General features: G+C 39.3%; 1 protein-coding gene across 3 annotated transcripts in view; it reads right to left on the reverse strand.

The window, feature by feature from the left end:
• The window catches only part of Rorb (RAR related orphan receptor B), a 181,835-nt gene that overhangs the window by 51,985 nt on the left and 110,252 nt on the right, over window positions 1-19,598 (reverse strand). Inside the window, exon 1 of one of the 3 annotated variants that reach the window (XM_036207224.1) lies at window positions 13,338-13,402. The exons of the other annotated variants lie outside the window; for them this stretch is intronic. Coding sequence (XP_036063117.1) covers window positions 13,338-13,377 — 40 coding nt within the window. The 5' untranslated portion in view covers window positions 13,378-13,402. Of the gene's footprint in view, window positions 1-13,337; window positions 13,403-19,598 lie in introns of those variants that run through there. 3 annotated transcript variants of the gene reach the window in all.

A 19,598-nucleotide genomic window follows, 5' to 3' on the forward strand; every position in this document is an offset into this window, starting at 1 on the left:
CAGAAGTGTGACACCAGACTTTGGAGCCACTAGAGTTGGGCAGGGGAGTTTTCACCTGATCCCATTTGCCACAAGGAATGGACAAAATGAAGAGTGAATAAATGGTGAAAACAGGCTGGTTGTAGCTCCATGTTAGAGTGCTTGCACAGTGTGAGCAGATTCCTACATTCAACCCTCCAAACCAATCCCTACATGAGATGTGAAGGGAGGGCCTCAGAGCTTAGCAGGCTAACCAGAGAAAACCAGAAGACCAATGAAAGTTATTCCTGACCTGAGACTTAGGCAATGGCAGTGTAGAAGTCTGCCTGTAGAAGTATTGTCTGTAGGACAAAAGGAGGTGAAGAAGCAAGTTTGAAAATGGTTCAGAGGCAGAAGTGAGATTAAATGCTGAAAGAAGGAAAGTGGAAGTTGGTGAAGAATTGGAAATAAGATAGTGCAGGACTGACTGAAATGGTGATCCTGGGGCTGAGGATGTAGTTGGGTGGTTGAGCCTTGTCTAGCATGTGTGAGAGCTAGATTTGGACCTGGAACAGAAACGGGGACATTTTTGGAGTATGGTGTGCTGTGGGACTGGGACACATGCACTTTTAGGTGGCATCTCACAGGCACCTGAATGTATAATGTCTTGGAAGGATGATTTTGTCATCATGTAGGTTATTTAGAATGCAAGAATTCCTGTGTTTAATAGTACTCTAAAGAGTTGTTAAAATTATTCACACTAGAAAGATCTGCTATTTCCTTTCCCAATTTAAGATAATTATGCAAAATATCCTTCAAAATGCTTTGTATATAAAGTTGACACTTGCATACACTGCTATAGTTTTCTACTTTCAGATATACAAAAGAAATAAATGTAAAGCATTACCATCTTTTGTTATTACTTTACATAAATATAATACTTAGCCTTAGGATAACAGGTTGTCTTAAAAATTAAATGTTACAGAAATTTGAATTCTCTCTCTCTTTTTGTAAGATAAAGCATTGAAGAAAGGAAACTGGGGATGCCAGTATGACTGAAATGATTTCAGGATTTTGGGATGGGGAAATATGAAGTTTGGCTTTATTATTATTTGACCTCCTTAATCTATTCATTAGGGCCACAGATAAGATAAAATCTCAAAATCTATGTTTTGTCACTTATGAATACAGTATTCATCAACAAACTTCATAGAACTGAGAGAATAAAATGGGTATTTTCTGAAGAATGTCATTGCATCATCATCATCATCAACATCATCAACATCATCACCATCACTATACCCATTAACTGATTTTTTTTCTAATGATTTTGGAAAAGAAGCACAATTTGATGTATTATTGTATCTTTATAAAAGATATTTTAAAAATAATTCAATGAATCACACTATGATTTATTTATACTATGGATTTCAGTTTAACAGTAACATTTCAAACAGTGGGATATTTATAGTTACTATAAAAATGACTAAAATAATCCCAGGTAGCCATTGAATAGTTTTTGGCTTGTATGATATTAAGTCAGAGGCTCTCTTTGCATAAATTACTCCCCAGGGAGTAGTTTACATGTGAGAGAATCTGCTTCAATACATTCTTAATTATAAAATGATCTAACTTTAAAGGAAATGAAAATAGAGGTAATTTGCTCCCTGAGGTGTAGGAAGATGTTTTTGAAAGACACAAAGGTTATCTTATACATCTTCAGAAATACAAATGAGATAAGGAACATTCAATAGAGCATCTGCATATTTATACATATTCATAACCTTGGCTCTACATGTAATCCTGGAGAGCTACAAACATTTTAACAGCATTTTTAAAGAGAGAGAAGTCACCTATAACGTATATCTGTGTTATGATGTGGGAGAAGGGGGTTCTCAGTTTAGAAATCTTGTGGCTGTTTTTCTTCTGGCAGGATAAATCATCTGAGGTTTACTGGAAGTTAGGATAAGTCCGAATCATTCAAAGTAGTAGTTACTTTCCCTTCCCATCATTAAAATCCTGTTTCTGAGCTGTAACTTTACAGTTTTAACTTTGTGTTTTATGCAGCATATCTTCAAGACAGGCTTTCAGACACCATTGAGGATACTAGACTACATCATTGCTCAGTGCTTGCTGTTTCTAAGTGTCTTGCTGAGGGCAACTACATGACCTCCCTTGGAACTGCATTGTGCAGATCCAGTACCATGTTCTCCATCATTGCTTCAAACTGAGCATCATAGGGGCTTTGGTTGCTTGGACCTTACCAGCTATGACAAAGAAGATAAGAGGGGGAAACTGAGGAGGGAGTGGTCTTTGGCACTTTTGCTTGACTCATGGAGATTTATTGTTATCTGTCTGTCTATCTATCTATCTATCTATCTATCTATCATGTATCTATCTATCCATCCACCATCTATCTATCTATCTATCTATCTATCTATCTATCTATCTATCTATCTATCTATCCATCCATCCATCCATCCATCCATCCATCCATCCATCCATCCATCTATCTATCTATCTATCTATCTATCTATCTATCTATCTATCTATCTATCTATCTATCATCTATCCATCTATCATCTATCATCAATTTTTCAGTTTAATAGTTATTGAGAAACAGATTGAGAGGATCTAGAATGGCCTGACAGAGAAATTTTACTCAGTTTTTATTTTGCGCCCTTTATGAAGTCCCTCTTGCCCTTTTCTTGCCCAGAGTCTCCTGCCCAGCTTTGCACAAAATCTTTGTCTCAGTTTTTCCTGCTTATTGAAATATATGCCTCTTTAGTTCTGCCCCATTCAAGCCCCTGCTGGTTACAGCAGGTGTTAAGGTCAGAAAACCAATTCAGGCTAATGAGTTAACCAGAAAATGGCTCAGGAAAATACTTTGACTCTTTAAAAGCATCCCTCAGGAAGGCAGTGATGTTGAGCCTGCTAGGTATTTACTGGACATACTTTTGAAGCTTTCTATTCCCACTAATCCAAGTCTCCCAACTCAGCCTGGCCATTATTATATTCTGGACATTCTAAGTTGAAGCAAGGAAAAGGCTTTGCTTTCTTGCGCACGTGTGCATGTGCGTGTGCATGTGCGTGTGTGTGTGTGTGTGTGTGTGTGTGTGTGTGTGTGTGTGTCATATGCACGCATGGTCGATGCCCACACTAATGCATTTGCGTGTGAAAGACTGAAGTCAACACAGTGTTTTCCTCTCTTGCTCTCCACATTTTTTTTCAAGTAGGGCTTCTCATTAAACCCGAAGTTCACCTATTGGCTAAACTGGCTGGCCAGTGAGCCCCCACATCTGCCTGTTTCTGTTCTGCTTAGCTGGGAATGTGTGCCCCTGCTGTGTTCAGCTTTTCTTTGGGTGCTAGGGATCTGCGCTCGGCTATGCATGCTTGTATAGTAATCACCTTATCAATGGAGTCATCTCCCCAACCCTTGCTTTTTGTTTTCTATGTTGTCTAAAGGGGCTCAAACCTGTGGCCCCAAACCTCCTTTTATTTTTCAGTGCAAATGAGAGATGTGACATACTTATTTTTCTGAAAAGGGTTTAAAATTACTGACTTGTCATATTTGGTGTGAAAAGAAGAAACAGAATTTTCAGAATTGTCCGAGTAATATATTTTGGATGAGGTGATTTTGATATAATAAGGCCTTTAAGAATTAAATGAATCAATCTACTAGATAGGAATTCCTTCTAACATGCAAACTACCTCAAAGGCACAAAGCCCTGGGTAAGGTCAGTTGGTTCAGGAACAGCCAGTAACTGAAGGTTTCTGGCTTTTGGATCATGTTTTCTGTAGTGTCTTTTATTTTTTGATGCATCTACCAGGCTGAGTTCTGGGTTCCCAACACAGCACAGGCTGTACCCTAGGGTGTTGGGCTTGCCTGTTAGTTTCTGTTTCCCATAACTTTGCAGTTAGGCTAAAAGTGGACAGAGCAATTAACTCTCTTAATGTCGGTGTGAAACACAATTTACACATGTAAAAATTTCCAATAAAGATGACTATTTTGGTTAAAAATCCTTTTGCAGATGGTCTCAGTAGCCCATGTCTTATGTCATCTGCCCAAATTGTATCTCATCTACCATCTGTGACAAATCCAAGTTAAAAATCTCTGTACTTGTCCTCTCTCTCTGGCAGACCTTTAAGTATCCACCTTTTTAGTATGAAATCTTCTGAGGTCACATGACAGTCAACCCAAAGGACTATAATGATGTAGGCATGTTTAAGACCCAGTTCCACTCTAACTGAGATTAACCTTAAGGCTGGGGTGGAATGCACACAGGGTCTGGAATGTGTACCCTATGCCATGCTAGATGGTGATTCTAAGAGTCCTGACTTTGTTTCAGGCTACATTCATGGGTACCTCTCCCAGGAAGCATGTATCTTAGTACCAGACTACAGTCTAAAGCCCCACTGTGCTTATGAGATTACGAGTACTTGTATTTCTATTAGAACATCCTTGCATCTGCCTCCTTGAACTCTTCTCTGTAATTCTCTGGGAGGTGAACTCTTCTTCCATTTGATTGATAAATAGCTCTTAAATGACTTAGGGATACATTTTTCTTTATCTTGTTACAATTCCTTATATTTCATGTGACTGGAAATTAGATTAAGAAAAAACATGAAAGCATGACAATGGCAAAATGATTTTTTTTTCCTCAAAGAGACTGTTGTAAGGGGATCACACTGGGACTGGTTTACTTTTTATGTAACAGCTTGTAATATCCACATAGTGCTGCCTATTCTTTAGAACAGAAACAATGGAAATAGAAAATGAAACCAACAAATAACAATAGCAACTAGCACAAAAGAATAAAAGCAATTACTGAAATTCTTTCTTACCCTACAGGGCACTTTTCATTGCTTCAATTCCTCAAGGACAATTATGTGTTTGAATACCTGGTCCATAGCAAGTGGCACTATTAGGAGGTGTGGCCTTGCTGGAGGAGGTGTGGCTTTGTTGGAAGAAGTGTGTCACTAGGGGGTGGGCTTTCAGATCTCAAAAGCTCAAGCTAGCTCTCTGTCTGTTGCCTGGGGATCTAGATGTAGAACTCTTAGCTCCTTCTCCAGCACCATGTCTGCTATGTACCTCCATGTTTCCTGCTATGACAACAATGGACTAAACCTCTGAAACTGTAAGGCTGCCCTAATCAAATGTTTTCCTTTATAAGAGTTGCTGTGATCATGGCGTCTTTTCACAGCAATAGAATCCTAATGAAAATAGCAGCCATTTTATAAAAATATTAAGTGGAAAATTCTAGAAATAAACAATTCAAAGTTTTCAATTACCTGCTGCTTGAGTAGAAAAAGAAAACTTGGCACTGTTGCATGCCACCTTGCAAAAAACCTGAACCATCTCTTTCTCTAATGTATACATACTGTATATGCTACCAAACTGTTAGCCATTTAGTAGCTGTGTTGATTTTCAGATCAGTTGTCAGACTATCTATGTACATTCCATTTTTACCCTTAATTATAGTAAATATCTTATGGCACCTACTCTATGAATTAAGCTCTATCATATAATGTTATTTGAAGTGTCCTCATGGGACTATGTCTTGGAATGCTTGGTCCTCATTTGGTGGTGCACAGTAGGGCCTATCTGGAGGAAGTGGGTAGCAGAACTTGGCTTTTTGGGTGATAGCCTGGACCTGGTTCCAGCTTGAGCTCTTGGTTTCCTGGCAAGCAACTGCCTCTCATACCTGCTGAGGTGAAGTCACCTGCTTCTGCCATGCCTTCCTGCACTAATGTTCTGTCAAAATATGAACCCTGATAAATCTTTCTTCCTTGAGCTATTTATGTTATGTATTTGGTCACAGTGATGAGTAAAATGATTAACACTGGGTGTACATTTATAGAAAAACACAGTAGATATAGTGTTTGGTAGCAGCCACTATTTTAAGCATCCACTGGAAGACTTGGAATATATGGGTAAAGGTGTGTGTGGGGTACTGTATTAAGTATAAATTCAGTGTTATTCTTGCTAATACTTTCAAACACGTCTGAGTGCTCTAATAGTTAAAAGATCCTAAATTATGAATTAATTCCTACTTAACAAATTTTGTACTATTAATGTCTTAACATTAATGAAATATGAGTGTAGAAGTTGATGACTTGATATCATTCAAGTAGAGAGCACCTGATGTCATCTGTTATCACTCAGGGAGGCCCATGAACCAGGGGCTTTGGCATAACCTGGGAGCAAGTGCAAATGTGAATATTTACCTAAGCTCAGATGATGTGAAATATGCTCTTTAACAAGCTCCCAAGACAGTATTGAAGCTCAAAAAGCACTGTCCTGTGATGCCATGTGAACATAGTTTTAGCTACTCTGAGACTGGATGGATCTTTGATATCCCTGATGCTAAAATAAAAAAGTTCACAAGATTCTGGAAAAATCATTCTCTGCTATTACTTTTTATACATCTCCTTTTATTCATAAAGGCAATAGTACAGTTGGAGAGTTAGACTTCCATATCCTCAACCCCAAACAAAACAACAAAACAAAACAACAACAACAAAAACAAACCCTCACAACTCTGTTACTAACTGATGATGCAGGAAAGAAGAGAAACCAGAACATCCCAGCAGCCTCTTGCACTCCTTCATTTAACACAGGGCACAGCAGAGTTCCTCTGCAGACAGATCTGCCCTGCTTTTCCTTTATGTCCTATCACTGCTTGGGTAGCAGCTTCTCCCTCTTCTGTGACTCCTTAGGCTGTAGCACAGAGGTCATTTTCTGGATACCAAGTACAAATTCTTCTTCTTATTTTTAAAAAGTCTACTCTTGTATTTTTTTTAAAATACAAGTTTTACTCTCTTATGGGTTTTTAATAAAAAAAATTTTGTGTGTGTGTGCAAGTACTGGTGTATGTGCATATGTATGTGTGTACATGTATGTGGCAGTTAGAGATCGATCTCAAGTATCAGTGTATGTGCATGTGTATCTTTGGACATGTATGTGGCAGCCAGAGGTCAATCTCAAGTATTACTGTCAGGAACTGCCTGCTTCTGTTTTAAGACAGGGTGTCTCCTTTGTTTGCTTTGAGCTTTATGTTTTTGTTCATAATAGTTGTCTAGTGGGCCTCAGTGATTCCCTGCCTCATTCCCCTATCCCCAGCACTGGACTGCAACCACACATCACCATGCCTAGCTTTCTGCATGGATTTCAGGGCTAGAATGCCTGTCTTCATGCTTGTGCAAAGCACACTTTACATTTCATCCATCTTCATCTAAACTCTTTGTTTTATTGGGTCCTTTCCGTATGTTTGTCTGTTGTCCGCCCATCCTCCCTCCCTCCCTCCCTCCCTCCCTCCCTCCCTCCCTCCCCCTTTCTTTCTTTCTCTCTCTCTCCCTCCCTCCCTTCCTTCCTTCCTTCCTTCCTTCCTTCCTTCCTTCCTTCCTCCCTCCCTCCCTTCCTCCCTCCTTCCCTCCCTCTCTCTTTTTCTCTCTCTCCATTTCTTTCTTTCTTTCTTTCTTTCTTTCTTTCTTTCTTTCTTTCTTTCTTTCTTTCTTTCTTTCTTTTTCTCTCTTATCACTAGGTGGTCCAGGCTGGCTTTAGATTCACTATATAGCTAAGTGTATCCTCAAATTTGTAATTCTCCTGGTCAGCCTCTGAGTCTGGGCATGTAGACATGCACTACTATACCTAGATGAGTTTTTCTTTTTAAATATAATTTTCCTATTTTAAACGTGGAGTTGAATAAAGTTTATTTCTTTGGATGGAAATAGGCAAATCAAGCAATGTGTTTTTCTTCTTGCTGTTGTTTTTCATCTACTGTGCTGTCCAGTTTTTGCCCACTTGACGTAAGCTAGAGTTATCTGGAAAGAGACATCATGATGGAGAAAATGCTTTATGAGAAGACTTGTAGGCAAATTTGTGGAGCATTTTCTTGGTTAATTATTGACGTAGGAGGGGCCCGTCCACTTTGGGGGTTGCCATCCCAGAGCTCAGGGTCCTGGATATTATAATAAAGGAGGCTGAGCAAACCATGAAGAACAAGTCAGTAAGCAGTTCTCCTCTGTACTTCTGCTTCGGTTCTTGCCTTCAGGTTCCTTTCCTACCTTGAGTTCCTTCCATGACTTCCCTCAATGATGGACTTTGATTGAAAAGCCATATAAACCAAATAAAACCTTTATTTCCAAAGTTGCTTTTGGCATGATCCTTAAAAATGTAGTCTAGGGACTGGAGAGATAGCCTAATCAGTTAAATGATTGCTTGGTGTGCACCAGGAACTGAGTGTACCCCCCAGATCTTATGGAACAGTGCTGGATGCCATGGCACATGCTCGTAGTCTCAGTACTGGGGAGGCAGAGAGAGAGATTCCTGAGACTTGTTAGCTAGACAGCTTTGCCTCATCAGTGAGCCCCAGGCCAAACCAAAGAAAACAAAAAGCGAATGGTGCTTGTTGACTGACACCAGAAACTGTCCTTTCTGTGGCAGGTAAAAATGTTGTCTCTAGCTTCTCCTGTTCTGGAACTTCTCTTCCTATCTCCACTTAGTTGAACCCTTGAAGTAGAAGCTCATGTTTATGTAGCACCTCCTTCAAGAAAGAGGTAGGGGGAATGCAAAGAATTACAAATTGGGTTCATAGATGACCAAACTGGACCCGGGCATAGTTTGTTCCCTATAGATTAATTAATAAAGAGGAAAAACACCTCTTTAGACAATAAAAAAAAATCCATGCTTTTCTGTGTTAAAAACCAAAGTACATTGAGAACATGAAGATATAAAAATTATAGGATTGGAGGAAATATTATAAAACACATGTCAAATAATAAACATATGCTTACAACATACAAATAACTCCTAAAATTAAAAGCTAATGAGCCAAAGATCTGAAGATCTGCTTCCTAAAAGACTACAAGTAAGTACATTAGAAGATGCCAAGTGTCTTGCGCATTACTGAATTGCAAACCACCTACTAGGAAGGCTGCTCTCTAAAAACCAAGAGCTACACCAAATGCTGGAAAAGAGGCTGAGCAAATGAGCACTCATTTGTTGCTGGGAAGGCAAGATGATGGCAAAGCCACTTTGGAAGGCAATGCAGCAAATTTGTAGAGTCAAAGTGAGCTTTAGCAGCAGTTGTGCTCCTCGGTATTTGGTATCTGAGTCACTCATGTCCACACAGAACATGTACATAAAAGTTTATTCATATTTTCTCCAAATGGGAAACAAGATGCATTTCAATAGCTGAATGGATAAATGGAATATTGCTGTGGCTATCACTCTATATGTTGTTAATGTGTTGCTCTGATTGATTGATAAATAAAATGCTAATTGGCCAGTAGCCAGACAGGAAATATAGGTAGGATAAACAGACAAGGAAAATTCTGGGAAGAGGAAGGGCAGAGTCAGGAGATGACAGCCTGCCGTCCAGGGAGCAGCATGTAATGACACACACATAAAGCCATAGAACACGTGGCGACATATGTATTAACAGAAATGGGCTGAGTTTAAGTGTAAAGAGCTAGTCAGTAGGAAGCCTGAGCTAATGGCTGAGCAGTTTTAATTAATATAAGCCACTGCATGTTTATTTGCGGCTGTGGGACTAGCAGGTAAGAGAGATTTGTTCTGACTGCAGGCCAGGCAGGGCACGGAAAAACTGCAGCTACAGAATATCACTTGGCACTGCGAAAGAGCTTCCATGCCATGAGCAACATCAATGTGGAAGACGCCAGTGTGTAAAGTTAAGTAAAAGAAGCCAGCGTGCTTCCAGCTACACATTCGGGAAACTCAAAACTGTACAGCATAAGTAATAAATAAATAAAATAACAAGCAATCAAACAAATAATAAATGCAATCAGTAGCTGACACAAGCTTAGACTGGAGTGTGCACACACACAAAAATGTGCACATGTACACACAGCACACACAAACACACACATACATAACTTAACAACCTGAGGTTTGTTTGGGTCTAAATCTGTTGGACCACAGATACATGCAAAACCAAGTTTTAATCTTCAAAACCACATGTTGCATAGCCACATATGCCTAAAAAAGTGAGCAAAGAACAGACAGATGATGGAAAAGTGAGCCTGGGAGAGGAAAAATGAGGATTTCAGTATGGCGAAGCTGAGGAGCCTGAGTGCTGAGCTGGCTTTGAGCCAGACCTTGGAAACCAAGAGGAATTTTAAGAAAGAGATGTATAGGGAAAGGGGAAACAAGCTGGTGGACAGAGGAAACACCAACTATAAGAATGAATGTCTAGCTTATGTAAACTTATTGAGGGGGGCTTTTAATGGGGTTAAATACAAAGTAATTAGTAGTAAGATGTTTCTAGAATTATCAACATGCATTTCTTTATCTGTGTTAATTAGCATACATTAAGTTGACTTACACAAAATTGCTACTTTTCTGTGCAAAAAATCAGTTTGATATTGGGAATTTCATGTGACTCAACCTTGTATTTTACTATTTGCTGTGTTTTAGGATGTAGTCCTTACATTATGTTGTTTTCAGGAATACTTGAGAGCCATGCACATGCTATACCCCTCTAATATCAGCACTCAGGAGGTGGAGGTAGAAAGACCATGAGTTCAAGGCTAACCAGGTCTATAGAGCAAGACTCTTAAAAATAATAAGTAGGGTTGGGGATTTAGATCAGTGGTAGAGCACTTGTCTAGCAAGTGCAAGGCCCTGGGTTCGATCCTCAGCTCAAAAATTAATAATAAGTAAGACAACAAACACAGAAACTAAAAGAGGGGCAGAATACTTCAGAAAATTGATACATGGCATGCTTGATTAATATAAAAATAAAGCCATGAATTTGCATTTTTGATCATTAATTAAATGTAGGGAGAGGGAGATTGGAGGAGAGAAGCAGAAGGAGAGGGAGCGGGAAAGAACTTAATACCAACGATCGTCATACAAAATGTCATGTTTTAAGATTTTATATTTGGATCATCTACAAGAACTTTGATCATTTCCAACATGAATAATGCTACACTGGCTAAATAATCACAAAATCTTCAATTGAGAATCATGTCATCATGATATCTATGTTGTAGCAAACTTGCAGACCAGACACTAACTTCTTCACACTGACTCTGAATGGAGGGAAGTCAGAGAATTAGTGTGAACCCTGATTCTTGTCATCTCTAGCAACAAGAGTTGTGCCGAGGCTGGAGGTCAGCATATTTGGATTTAGTCCACTGTTAGACAAGTGGCCTTTAACAAAGGGAGAGAGAAACCAGTGGGAAGTTTTCTTATGTGCACACAGCACCAGGAACTATTTCAGGGGTCAAGCGATCACATAAGATGTGTCTCCAGAAGTTGTGTCTTACGGTTTTACTCCATGCTAAATGTCACAAAGGCCTGTTGCCCCACACAGTTGGAGTCAATGCTATCCCCTTCAAAGGCGGAAGGGGCTGTTCTGCTGATACTGCACACTTTCTCTAAGGCGATTACCAGCATAATCCTAAATATGATAGGACCGAGCTATCTTATTTTTGAGCTCATCAGATCCAGCATGCTCACATAATCCTCAACAGCTTTACTCCATGTTTATGTAAGCTGGCTGGTGCCTGAACAAGATGAGACCATACCTTCTTGTCCCCTGCAGTAACATCACTCTGCATTATTGTCACAAAAAGTAGTAAGAATGGATGTGATTTTCAAATTCTGCTTTAACAGATTTCCTCCCTTTGAACTGTTTCTCCTTTTTCCTACAAGGCGCGTGGGGGGGGGGGGGGCATTTCTAGCCATGCTTGACAGTCTACAAATAACATCTAAACAGAGAGAGTATGGTGCTCCCAGCCCCCACTGCTTGTGTTTCTTACACTGCTCATTTGTACCAAGGCATTTGTGTGTTAAAGTGTAGATTACACTGGTAGGAAGATGTTTGCTTTTTATTTTTTTATTTGTTCAGATATTTAAATTGCCTTTATAGCAGGAGGATATCTGTCTTTGGGGAAAATATTATGCAGAAAAGGAATTGGTGAGATCTAGAAGTTGCTAATCATGACACCAAGTAGTCTAGAGAAATATTGACCTTAAGGTTTCACCTTTAATTTAGATTATACCTTGTAGGTCCACAAAAATGTAAAAGAAAAAAGAAAAAAAAAAAAACCCTTGTTCTCCTTTCAAAATGTAAAAGCATGTTAGTTTACATGTTTTATTAAATGAGATGGATGTGTGTGTGTGTGTGTGTGTGTGTGTGTACACGCACATGTGTCTACATAGGCAGGAATCTCTAAAATTAAACATCATGTTTTGTGTAATTTCACAACAAACAGTAGCTATACATTTTTAAATTATATAATTAGAAAGAAACATAAATGTTTATCTGAGAGTCTCTGTTAATTGCGATTCAGAACTAAAGAGGATTAAGCACATAGACGTTAATATGTCCACTGTTATTAATTTCTAAACAACAATAGCAACATTATCCTCAATTAATCTGTCAGTAGTAAGGATAGATAGTTGTTTAAAGACTCCACTGATGTCAGAGCTGAAATCTGTTGGTCAGGACTTCCTCCACCAATCTGGTCTTTAAGAACACAGGTTTTGAATGTGGTTGAGTCATCGCATAGAAGCAATGCCTGTTTTCTTTTAAGGGGACCTTGTGCATTATGAAAGATGAAGTTCTGAGTTTGGGATATGTGGAGATTTAGCTTGATTAGTAGGTGTTTAGAAAAAATTGCAAAGTTTCTTTTTATTCTTTGAACAACTTGTATTTTTTTATTATGATATTTGCAACTGCTGTTTGTGGCTATTTAGTACTAATAAAAATGCGAAAATAATTTTTACCTTGAAATGTTTTCAAAACAGACACTCAGACTTATCTGCTCATGAGATAACACATGCTTAGAGAAACATGTCCTAATTTACTAAAAAAAAAATTAGAAGTAAAAAACAAATCCTCAAACCCCATGATTCATCACATTGTTAATAACCTTTTGACCAAACAATTTTTTTGAAAAGATTTCTTACACATGATACATTTCTACATACTATACAAACTACATCAACATTTAAAACATTTTTTAAAAATCAAGTAACTACAGTAACAACTGTAGCAATGTTAAAAGGTAAAATTAAAGCTAAAAAAAAATCACTTCAATAATGTTTATGTTGTCAACCTAACATCAACATGATATGGCACATGAAAAAAATCCAGTTTAGGGTCAAAACAAATATTTGTAGTAATTCACTCAGGATATGACAATATTTATATGTATAGACATCTTCTCTAGTGTAAAGTGAGGCTCGGGTGATTGGCTTATTAAATATACTCCCCAAACAGAAACCATTTGTTGTCCCCACATAGATATTGCTTTATTTTGCTTAGAGCCTTTAAAGGCTTGCTTTCTCATCTAAGAATGGCTTACACTGCCGAACGTCAGCAGACAGAAGAAAAAGTACAACTCACCAGTGGCGTCAGCTTTGGTTTTGAGCTGGTTCTCACACATTCTGACGGAGCAGTGAAAAGCCTGACTGAAAAATATTACCCGTTTTACTTGAGGTCTGCGGACGGCCCCTATGTTATCCCACAACCAGAATCCCCACAGACTGCATTAATGGGATTAGATGGAAGAGTTAGAGGCATCGACTGCTCTGTTTCATTAAGGAAGGGCACAAGAGAGGCTTTCTCACACTGGGAAGGGAGGGAAGAGAAAAATCCTTTCTTCTTCTTGATATTTACTCAAGAGTACATTTGCTAAATTGTAAAAAGCAGTTTAAAACACCTTTGTTCTCTCCCCACAAATCCTGTAGTTGTGTATTCTTTCTTTACTTTTAGTCCCCTTTGTTTTCGATCTGCTGGAGCCAGATCCAATACGCATCTGACAAATAACTTGAGGCAAGCTGTGACTCCGAGAGTCTGGTACAGACTTCATTCAGAATTGGTTTGTAATTATTTTGTCCCCTTTTTACAGAGGTCTAATGTATAAGGATTACCGTTCTCCTGTCTTCCCCAGTATTGGATTATGGCTGTCTGTGAGATAATTAATGGGACACATAGCTGTTTTACAGCTGAAGAAAATGTACCCTTCAGCCCGCCTGCAACACAGTCTGGTACCAGGGCACAGACTCCACGCCAGCCCTGAAGTCTAAATGACGCCATTCGATCAGAGCAGCTCAGGGCTTCTTCTTGTAAGATAAGAGTGGTAAAAATACTCAGAAACTTTTGCTTCTCAGCCCTTGTTACTGGGCAAGGAGTGAGGCCTGCAGGTCTCCTATCTCATCTTTGTGGGAATTTTGGCTGTTTGATAGGGTGCAGATCTTGGGCAGGCAACCACAGCTGCTGGGAGCTCATGAGTGTGACAGCCATGCCATGTGTAAAAGATGACATTTCTCAGCACTCATCCCTGTCCGCTAGCTCCTAATGCGGTTTTTGTCTCCTCTTCTAAGATGGTCCCTGGACCTTGCTGGGAAATGGGGGTTCATAAAGATTGGGGTTGGGGGCTGATGGAGGGGAGTACAGGATAGAGGATGTGCTATTGTAAACTAAAGACAAATGAGAAGACGTCATGGAAAACCCTCTAGTTAGTAAGCTAATTTCAAAATATAACAACAACAGTAAAAATGAGCTCAAAGGGAGGTACCTTGTGTGGGTAGCAGAGCCACCCCCAGGAGATGTGAGCTATTAAAAAAACATTTCGATGCAAGACATGGGATACCTCCTTATGAATTATTAGTCAGGGAGCCACAGAGTTCTCCAAGGCTATTGCCATTACTTTTGGTTACCCACCATAATTATGGTAAGATTCTATTGCTAAAGATACTATGAACTTTGGCTGTAAAACACAGTCATACTGAGTAGGAAGTTCTTCCCAGTGCTGCACCTTTCATGATGCTGGGAGATGCTATACAGGATGCTGAGGGATAAAAGATATAAATGGTCTTAACCAGCTTTGAGCCCTGCATACTGTAATACCTGCCAACCTGCAAGACAAGATCTGTCCACTCATAAAATAGTGGCATGGTTGTTACAGGGTAATACCTGCCTTCTAGTTTAATTTGAGGCTTGCTTTGAAGAAGAAAATTTCATGCCTGGTAACGTAATCCCAGTCAAAATACCTGGTATTGTTACTTTGCTAAATGGCCATTTTGTCAGATTTCCTCCTAAATATTTGTATTTATACCTATAGACCTGGGTTTCTCTCAACCTGAGTCAAAGAAGCTTGTAGTTTGTAGTCAGTGTGGACACTCATAACCCCCAAAATGTTTAGAAGAAGGGCCTGAGGCTACATATTTCTGAAATTGTCAGAGCACCTATTCACATGAGGAGTAAGTGTGAAAGTGCTTAACATTGTCTGAAATGGAGCTGTAATTTAGTAACTGTAGTTGGATATAATCTTCCCACATTTGCTTATCTCAGGGATAAGCATTTAAGCAGCTGACTTATCATTTATGAATTAACATATTCAGTATTGATTAACTACTAAGCAATTAGTACTATTTGTGCAAACCACTTAGGAAATACAGATGATGAAGTTCATGGGTCAGTGTATTCCTTTTTTAAAAATAAACATTACATATACATATATATACCTTATTTTTTAGTTTTTGGGACAGGGTTTCTCTGTGTTCCTGCCATGGCTGTTCTGGAACTTGCTTTGTAGACCAGGATGGCCTCAAACTCATGGAAATCCACCTGCTTCTGCCTCCTGAGAGCTGAGATTATAGGCGTGCACCACCACCACCCAATGGCTCAGTGTATTCTTAAAGATTATTAATTTAATCCCATTTAGTTTCTTCTACTGTCATTGTTAGTTTTATGTATACAACTAAAAATTATACTCTTGGAAGGCCTATAGCCAATGTGGCAAAGTAAGCAAATAGATATGAATTCAGTATTTCATGTGTTCTGTATGTTATGGTTTAATTGTGGAGACAAAAATGTTTTTTTGAATCTCTCTCTCTTTCCCCTATATGTGTGTGCACATGTTCATGCAGAGGCCACAGACTGAAATCAAGCATCTTCCTCAACTACTCTCTACCTTGGTTTTTGAGACAGAGTCTTTCACTGAAACTGCAGTTCATCAATGTGACTTCTGTACTAGGTGGCCTACAAGCTTCATGTATCCACTTGTCTCCCCTTACGTCCTACTGCGGCTGTGCTTGAATTTTTATGTGGATCCTGAGAATAGAGGCTCAGGTTCTCATGCTTACATGATAGGCATGTTATTAATTGAGCAATCTCTTCCCTCTCACCATGGTAAATTATTTATGAATTACCAAATCCTAGCTTATTTGGAATGAAATTTATAGGCGTCGTTCATAAGGACTTGAAAATCAAATGTCAGGAGTAATATCTTACACTTCTCCAAGCCTCCTGAATCTTAAAAGAAATCCAAGCCCTGCCCCGGTCATTCAAGCAATGGCTTTGAGAGACCCGGAACTGAATTGAATGCATCTCATCACAGAGAAATTGTCCCACTGAAGCAAAGTGCGGGTGGGAGATGAGGGAGATGGCAGCTTGTATGTGTTAAGGAAATCCAGTCCATGTTGAGGAAAGAAGGGCAAATGGGAATTCTCTAGAATCATGATTGCGCTGGATTGCTTTCCTTATGGAAGCCTTTATGATTCTCTGGGCTCTGCAAGATAAATTCATGCTTACCCTTCCCTGGGCTTTTCCTCACATGGACAGGCTGTCTTCAAGTCCTTGTCTGTGAACCTAAGGCAATGCTACTCTTTCCCTGAACAGCCAGCCCCAAGTGCTTCATGCATACATCCTTTCTCTGTCTCTCTTCCCTCCTTTCTGTCTTCCTTAAGACCTTTCGCCACTGTTCTCCAGCTACCCAAATGTATGACTCAACTCAGTCCCCACTATCTCCTTTTAGTGTCTCCTGACCATCTGTCTACAGTGGGCTCCTGTGTCTCTACCATCCATTCGGTCCTGGAGTGCTTCATTAATCTTGTTTACACGCTTAGTTTTCACCCCCTGTGTAAGCTCCTTAGTAATCAAACTCCCTCTTCCCGTGTCTCTTACGTCTAGTCTAGTACGGAGTCTGAATGGGTGAGGGTATATGTGCTCATTCACACGCTAAAGAATTATATATGTCTCACATTCCATCTCTTTGACTTCCCCACCTCATGTTTCTATAGATTGCTTATTTCTGAGGCACAGTCTGCTTTCTTGCTACTGTAAAGGCGAAAAGGAGGAGAGATTGAGTGAAAGCAAGCTCTTAAGCTCTTGCCTCTTTCTGGTCTTTATAAATTGGTTCCAGTAGATAAACAAGAAGCTGAAACAAAATTCTTGCAATTCTTTTTCCTCGATACGCTGGCTTTCTTCTTTGTAGCCTTATGTTTAGTTGTCACTTTAGATTGTTATCCTGTTGACCCAGGTCTTTCCTCTATCCTGTTGGTAGATTCCTCTCATCAGGAGCATTCTCACTAGAAGAGACAAGATGGTCTCCAATCCCCACTCCCAGCTCTTCCCACTAACATGGACCACTTCCAGTCTAGAAGGAAAATGATCCAGAAAATTCCACAAAATCTTTCCAAGATTCAAGGATGAAACAAGAGAATAAATCTCTCCAAGGTGAAAGAAAGCAGCTTCATTTTATAGGAAGCAGTTCCAGTTGAAGACACAGTTTGCAAAATATGGTCCTCGAGTGAGTCAGAGGTAGCCGCCCCCCCCCCCCCCCCCGCAGTAAGGGTAGCAGTGGTGGCTGCGGCATTAGTGGGAATTTATTGGAAATGCATATTCTTAGGCCCTCCTTGTTCCAGGCCTACTGAATCAGACACTCTAGGGGTGGGGCTCAGCCATCTGTGTTTTCTTAAGTTCTCCAGATGGTTTGATGCACGCTTATGTTTCAGAGTTACTGATGTACAGCACGGGGTTCCAGTCAGAATGAGCTACATTTAATTCACAGCTCTGTCACACACTAGCTGTGTGGACTGGAGAAGTTCTTTAATCTTCAGATATTTTTCTGTCACCATCTGTAAAATGGTGATGTCTGGATGTTCTTGTCTCCAAAGTGCGGATGCTAAAATCCCAGCTTCCTGGGTGATGGCTTTGTTGGTGGTTCTTTTGTGAGGTCATTAGGTGATGAAGGTATAGAGATCTCCCTTGCTATTTCTACTATAAGAGGACATAGCAAGAGGCACCATCTGTGGCCCAGAGAGGGGCCTCCAGACATTGAATCTGCTGGCACTGTGGATTAACCAGCTTCTAGAATTATAAGAAATAAATTGCTGTTGTCTATAAGCCACCCATAACTTATTATAACAGCTCAAATTGTAAGAACACCCACCTTTCTGATGGAGGTGTTGGGGAATTTGAAGTATGTTAATTCTTTAATTTAGACCAGTCCTGGCCATATTGTAAGCCAGTCAGTAACTTTACACTATTACTATACTGTTACTTCACTGGAGAATAGAAAGTGTTCCATACTTTAAAAATATCTGCTTTTTTTCTACACATTTCTTAAAACTTGGCTGCACATTAAAAACGCTTGGGGAACTTGAAAAAATTATCTAATTCCTAAAAGCCTTATGCCAGACTAATTCAGAAAGAATTTTGGGAAATTACAGCAGAATTTTTATCCTATAGATAAGCTAAGATGACTTTTAGGTCAGGATAGTACACTATTGTAATGATTGCAATAATAAGTATTGCAATGAGAAAGAGTTGTAAGGTCACATTTGAGTAAGAATTACTTATCAATGACATGAGATGCTGTGTTGATGAGCACCATGATTTTGCCTAAAGTCCATAACAGAAAACTTCAGAGAAATGCTAAAAGTTACATTCTAGAGGGCAATGACATCTCCCATTAGTGACACTTTGGCCTGGATAATTTTTTCCCCTGGGGAGTGTTTCTATGGACTTTAAATACTCTTAAGCTACCACGTATGCACCCTTATCCCTAGTTATGAGACCCACAAGATTTTTAAACATTGCCCTCAATTGATAATCAATCTGTTCTAGCATTCTAGTGTCTGGGTACAAATCAGAATTTAGTGCTTAACAATATGATTTAGAGCGATGGTTTTCAACCTGTGGGTCATGACCCCTCTGGGGGGGTCACTTATCAAATATCCTGCATATCAGATATTTACATCATGATTCATAACAGTAGCAAAATTGCAGTTATGAAGTAGCAATGAAATAATTTTATGGCTGTGGGGGGGTCACCACAACATGAGGAACTGTATGAAAGGGTCACACACACATTAGGAAAGTTGAGAAGCACTGGTTTAGAGTGAGTTAACTCACCCACACTGCTGTGCTTTAGTTTCTTCTTCTAGGAGATGATTCTAACTGTGAAGTTATAATTTTGCTGTTTGAGAAATAAAAATGCATATAAAATTCTATATACATTGGAAATATTTACTGGTACCACTCACTATTAATGTATGTACTGACAGTCTTTCCCCTGTATACAGAAATTGTGCCTCCGCTCATCAGTTTCCTCTTTGAGTAGGGAATCAGAATGATTAAATGCTCATAACATTTTCTCAGTGTCTACACAGAGGTATGGGGTAATCTATTTACAGTTTTACAAATGCTTCATTTGTGCCAGTGAGCACTCATCTTGCATAATCCACCAAGGAATGTTAGCAGTTTAATTTTGGTGGAGTATAGAGTAGAGATTTTTGCATTAATCTAAAGCTATTATTCTGGTGGCTGAGTGTTCAAATATTTTAACTTTGAATCAGACTCCTGCTATCAAACTGCAAC

The sequence above is a fragment of the Onychomys torridus genome, chromosome 1, assembly GCF_903995425.1.
Source record: "Onychomys torridus chromosome 1, mOncTor1.1, whole genome shotgun sequence".
NCBI lineage: Eukaryota > Metazoa > Chordata > Mammalia > Rodentia > Cricetidae > Onychomys > Onychomys torridus.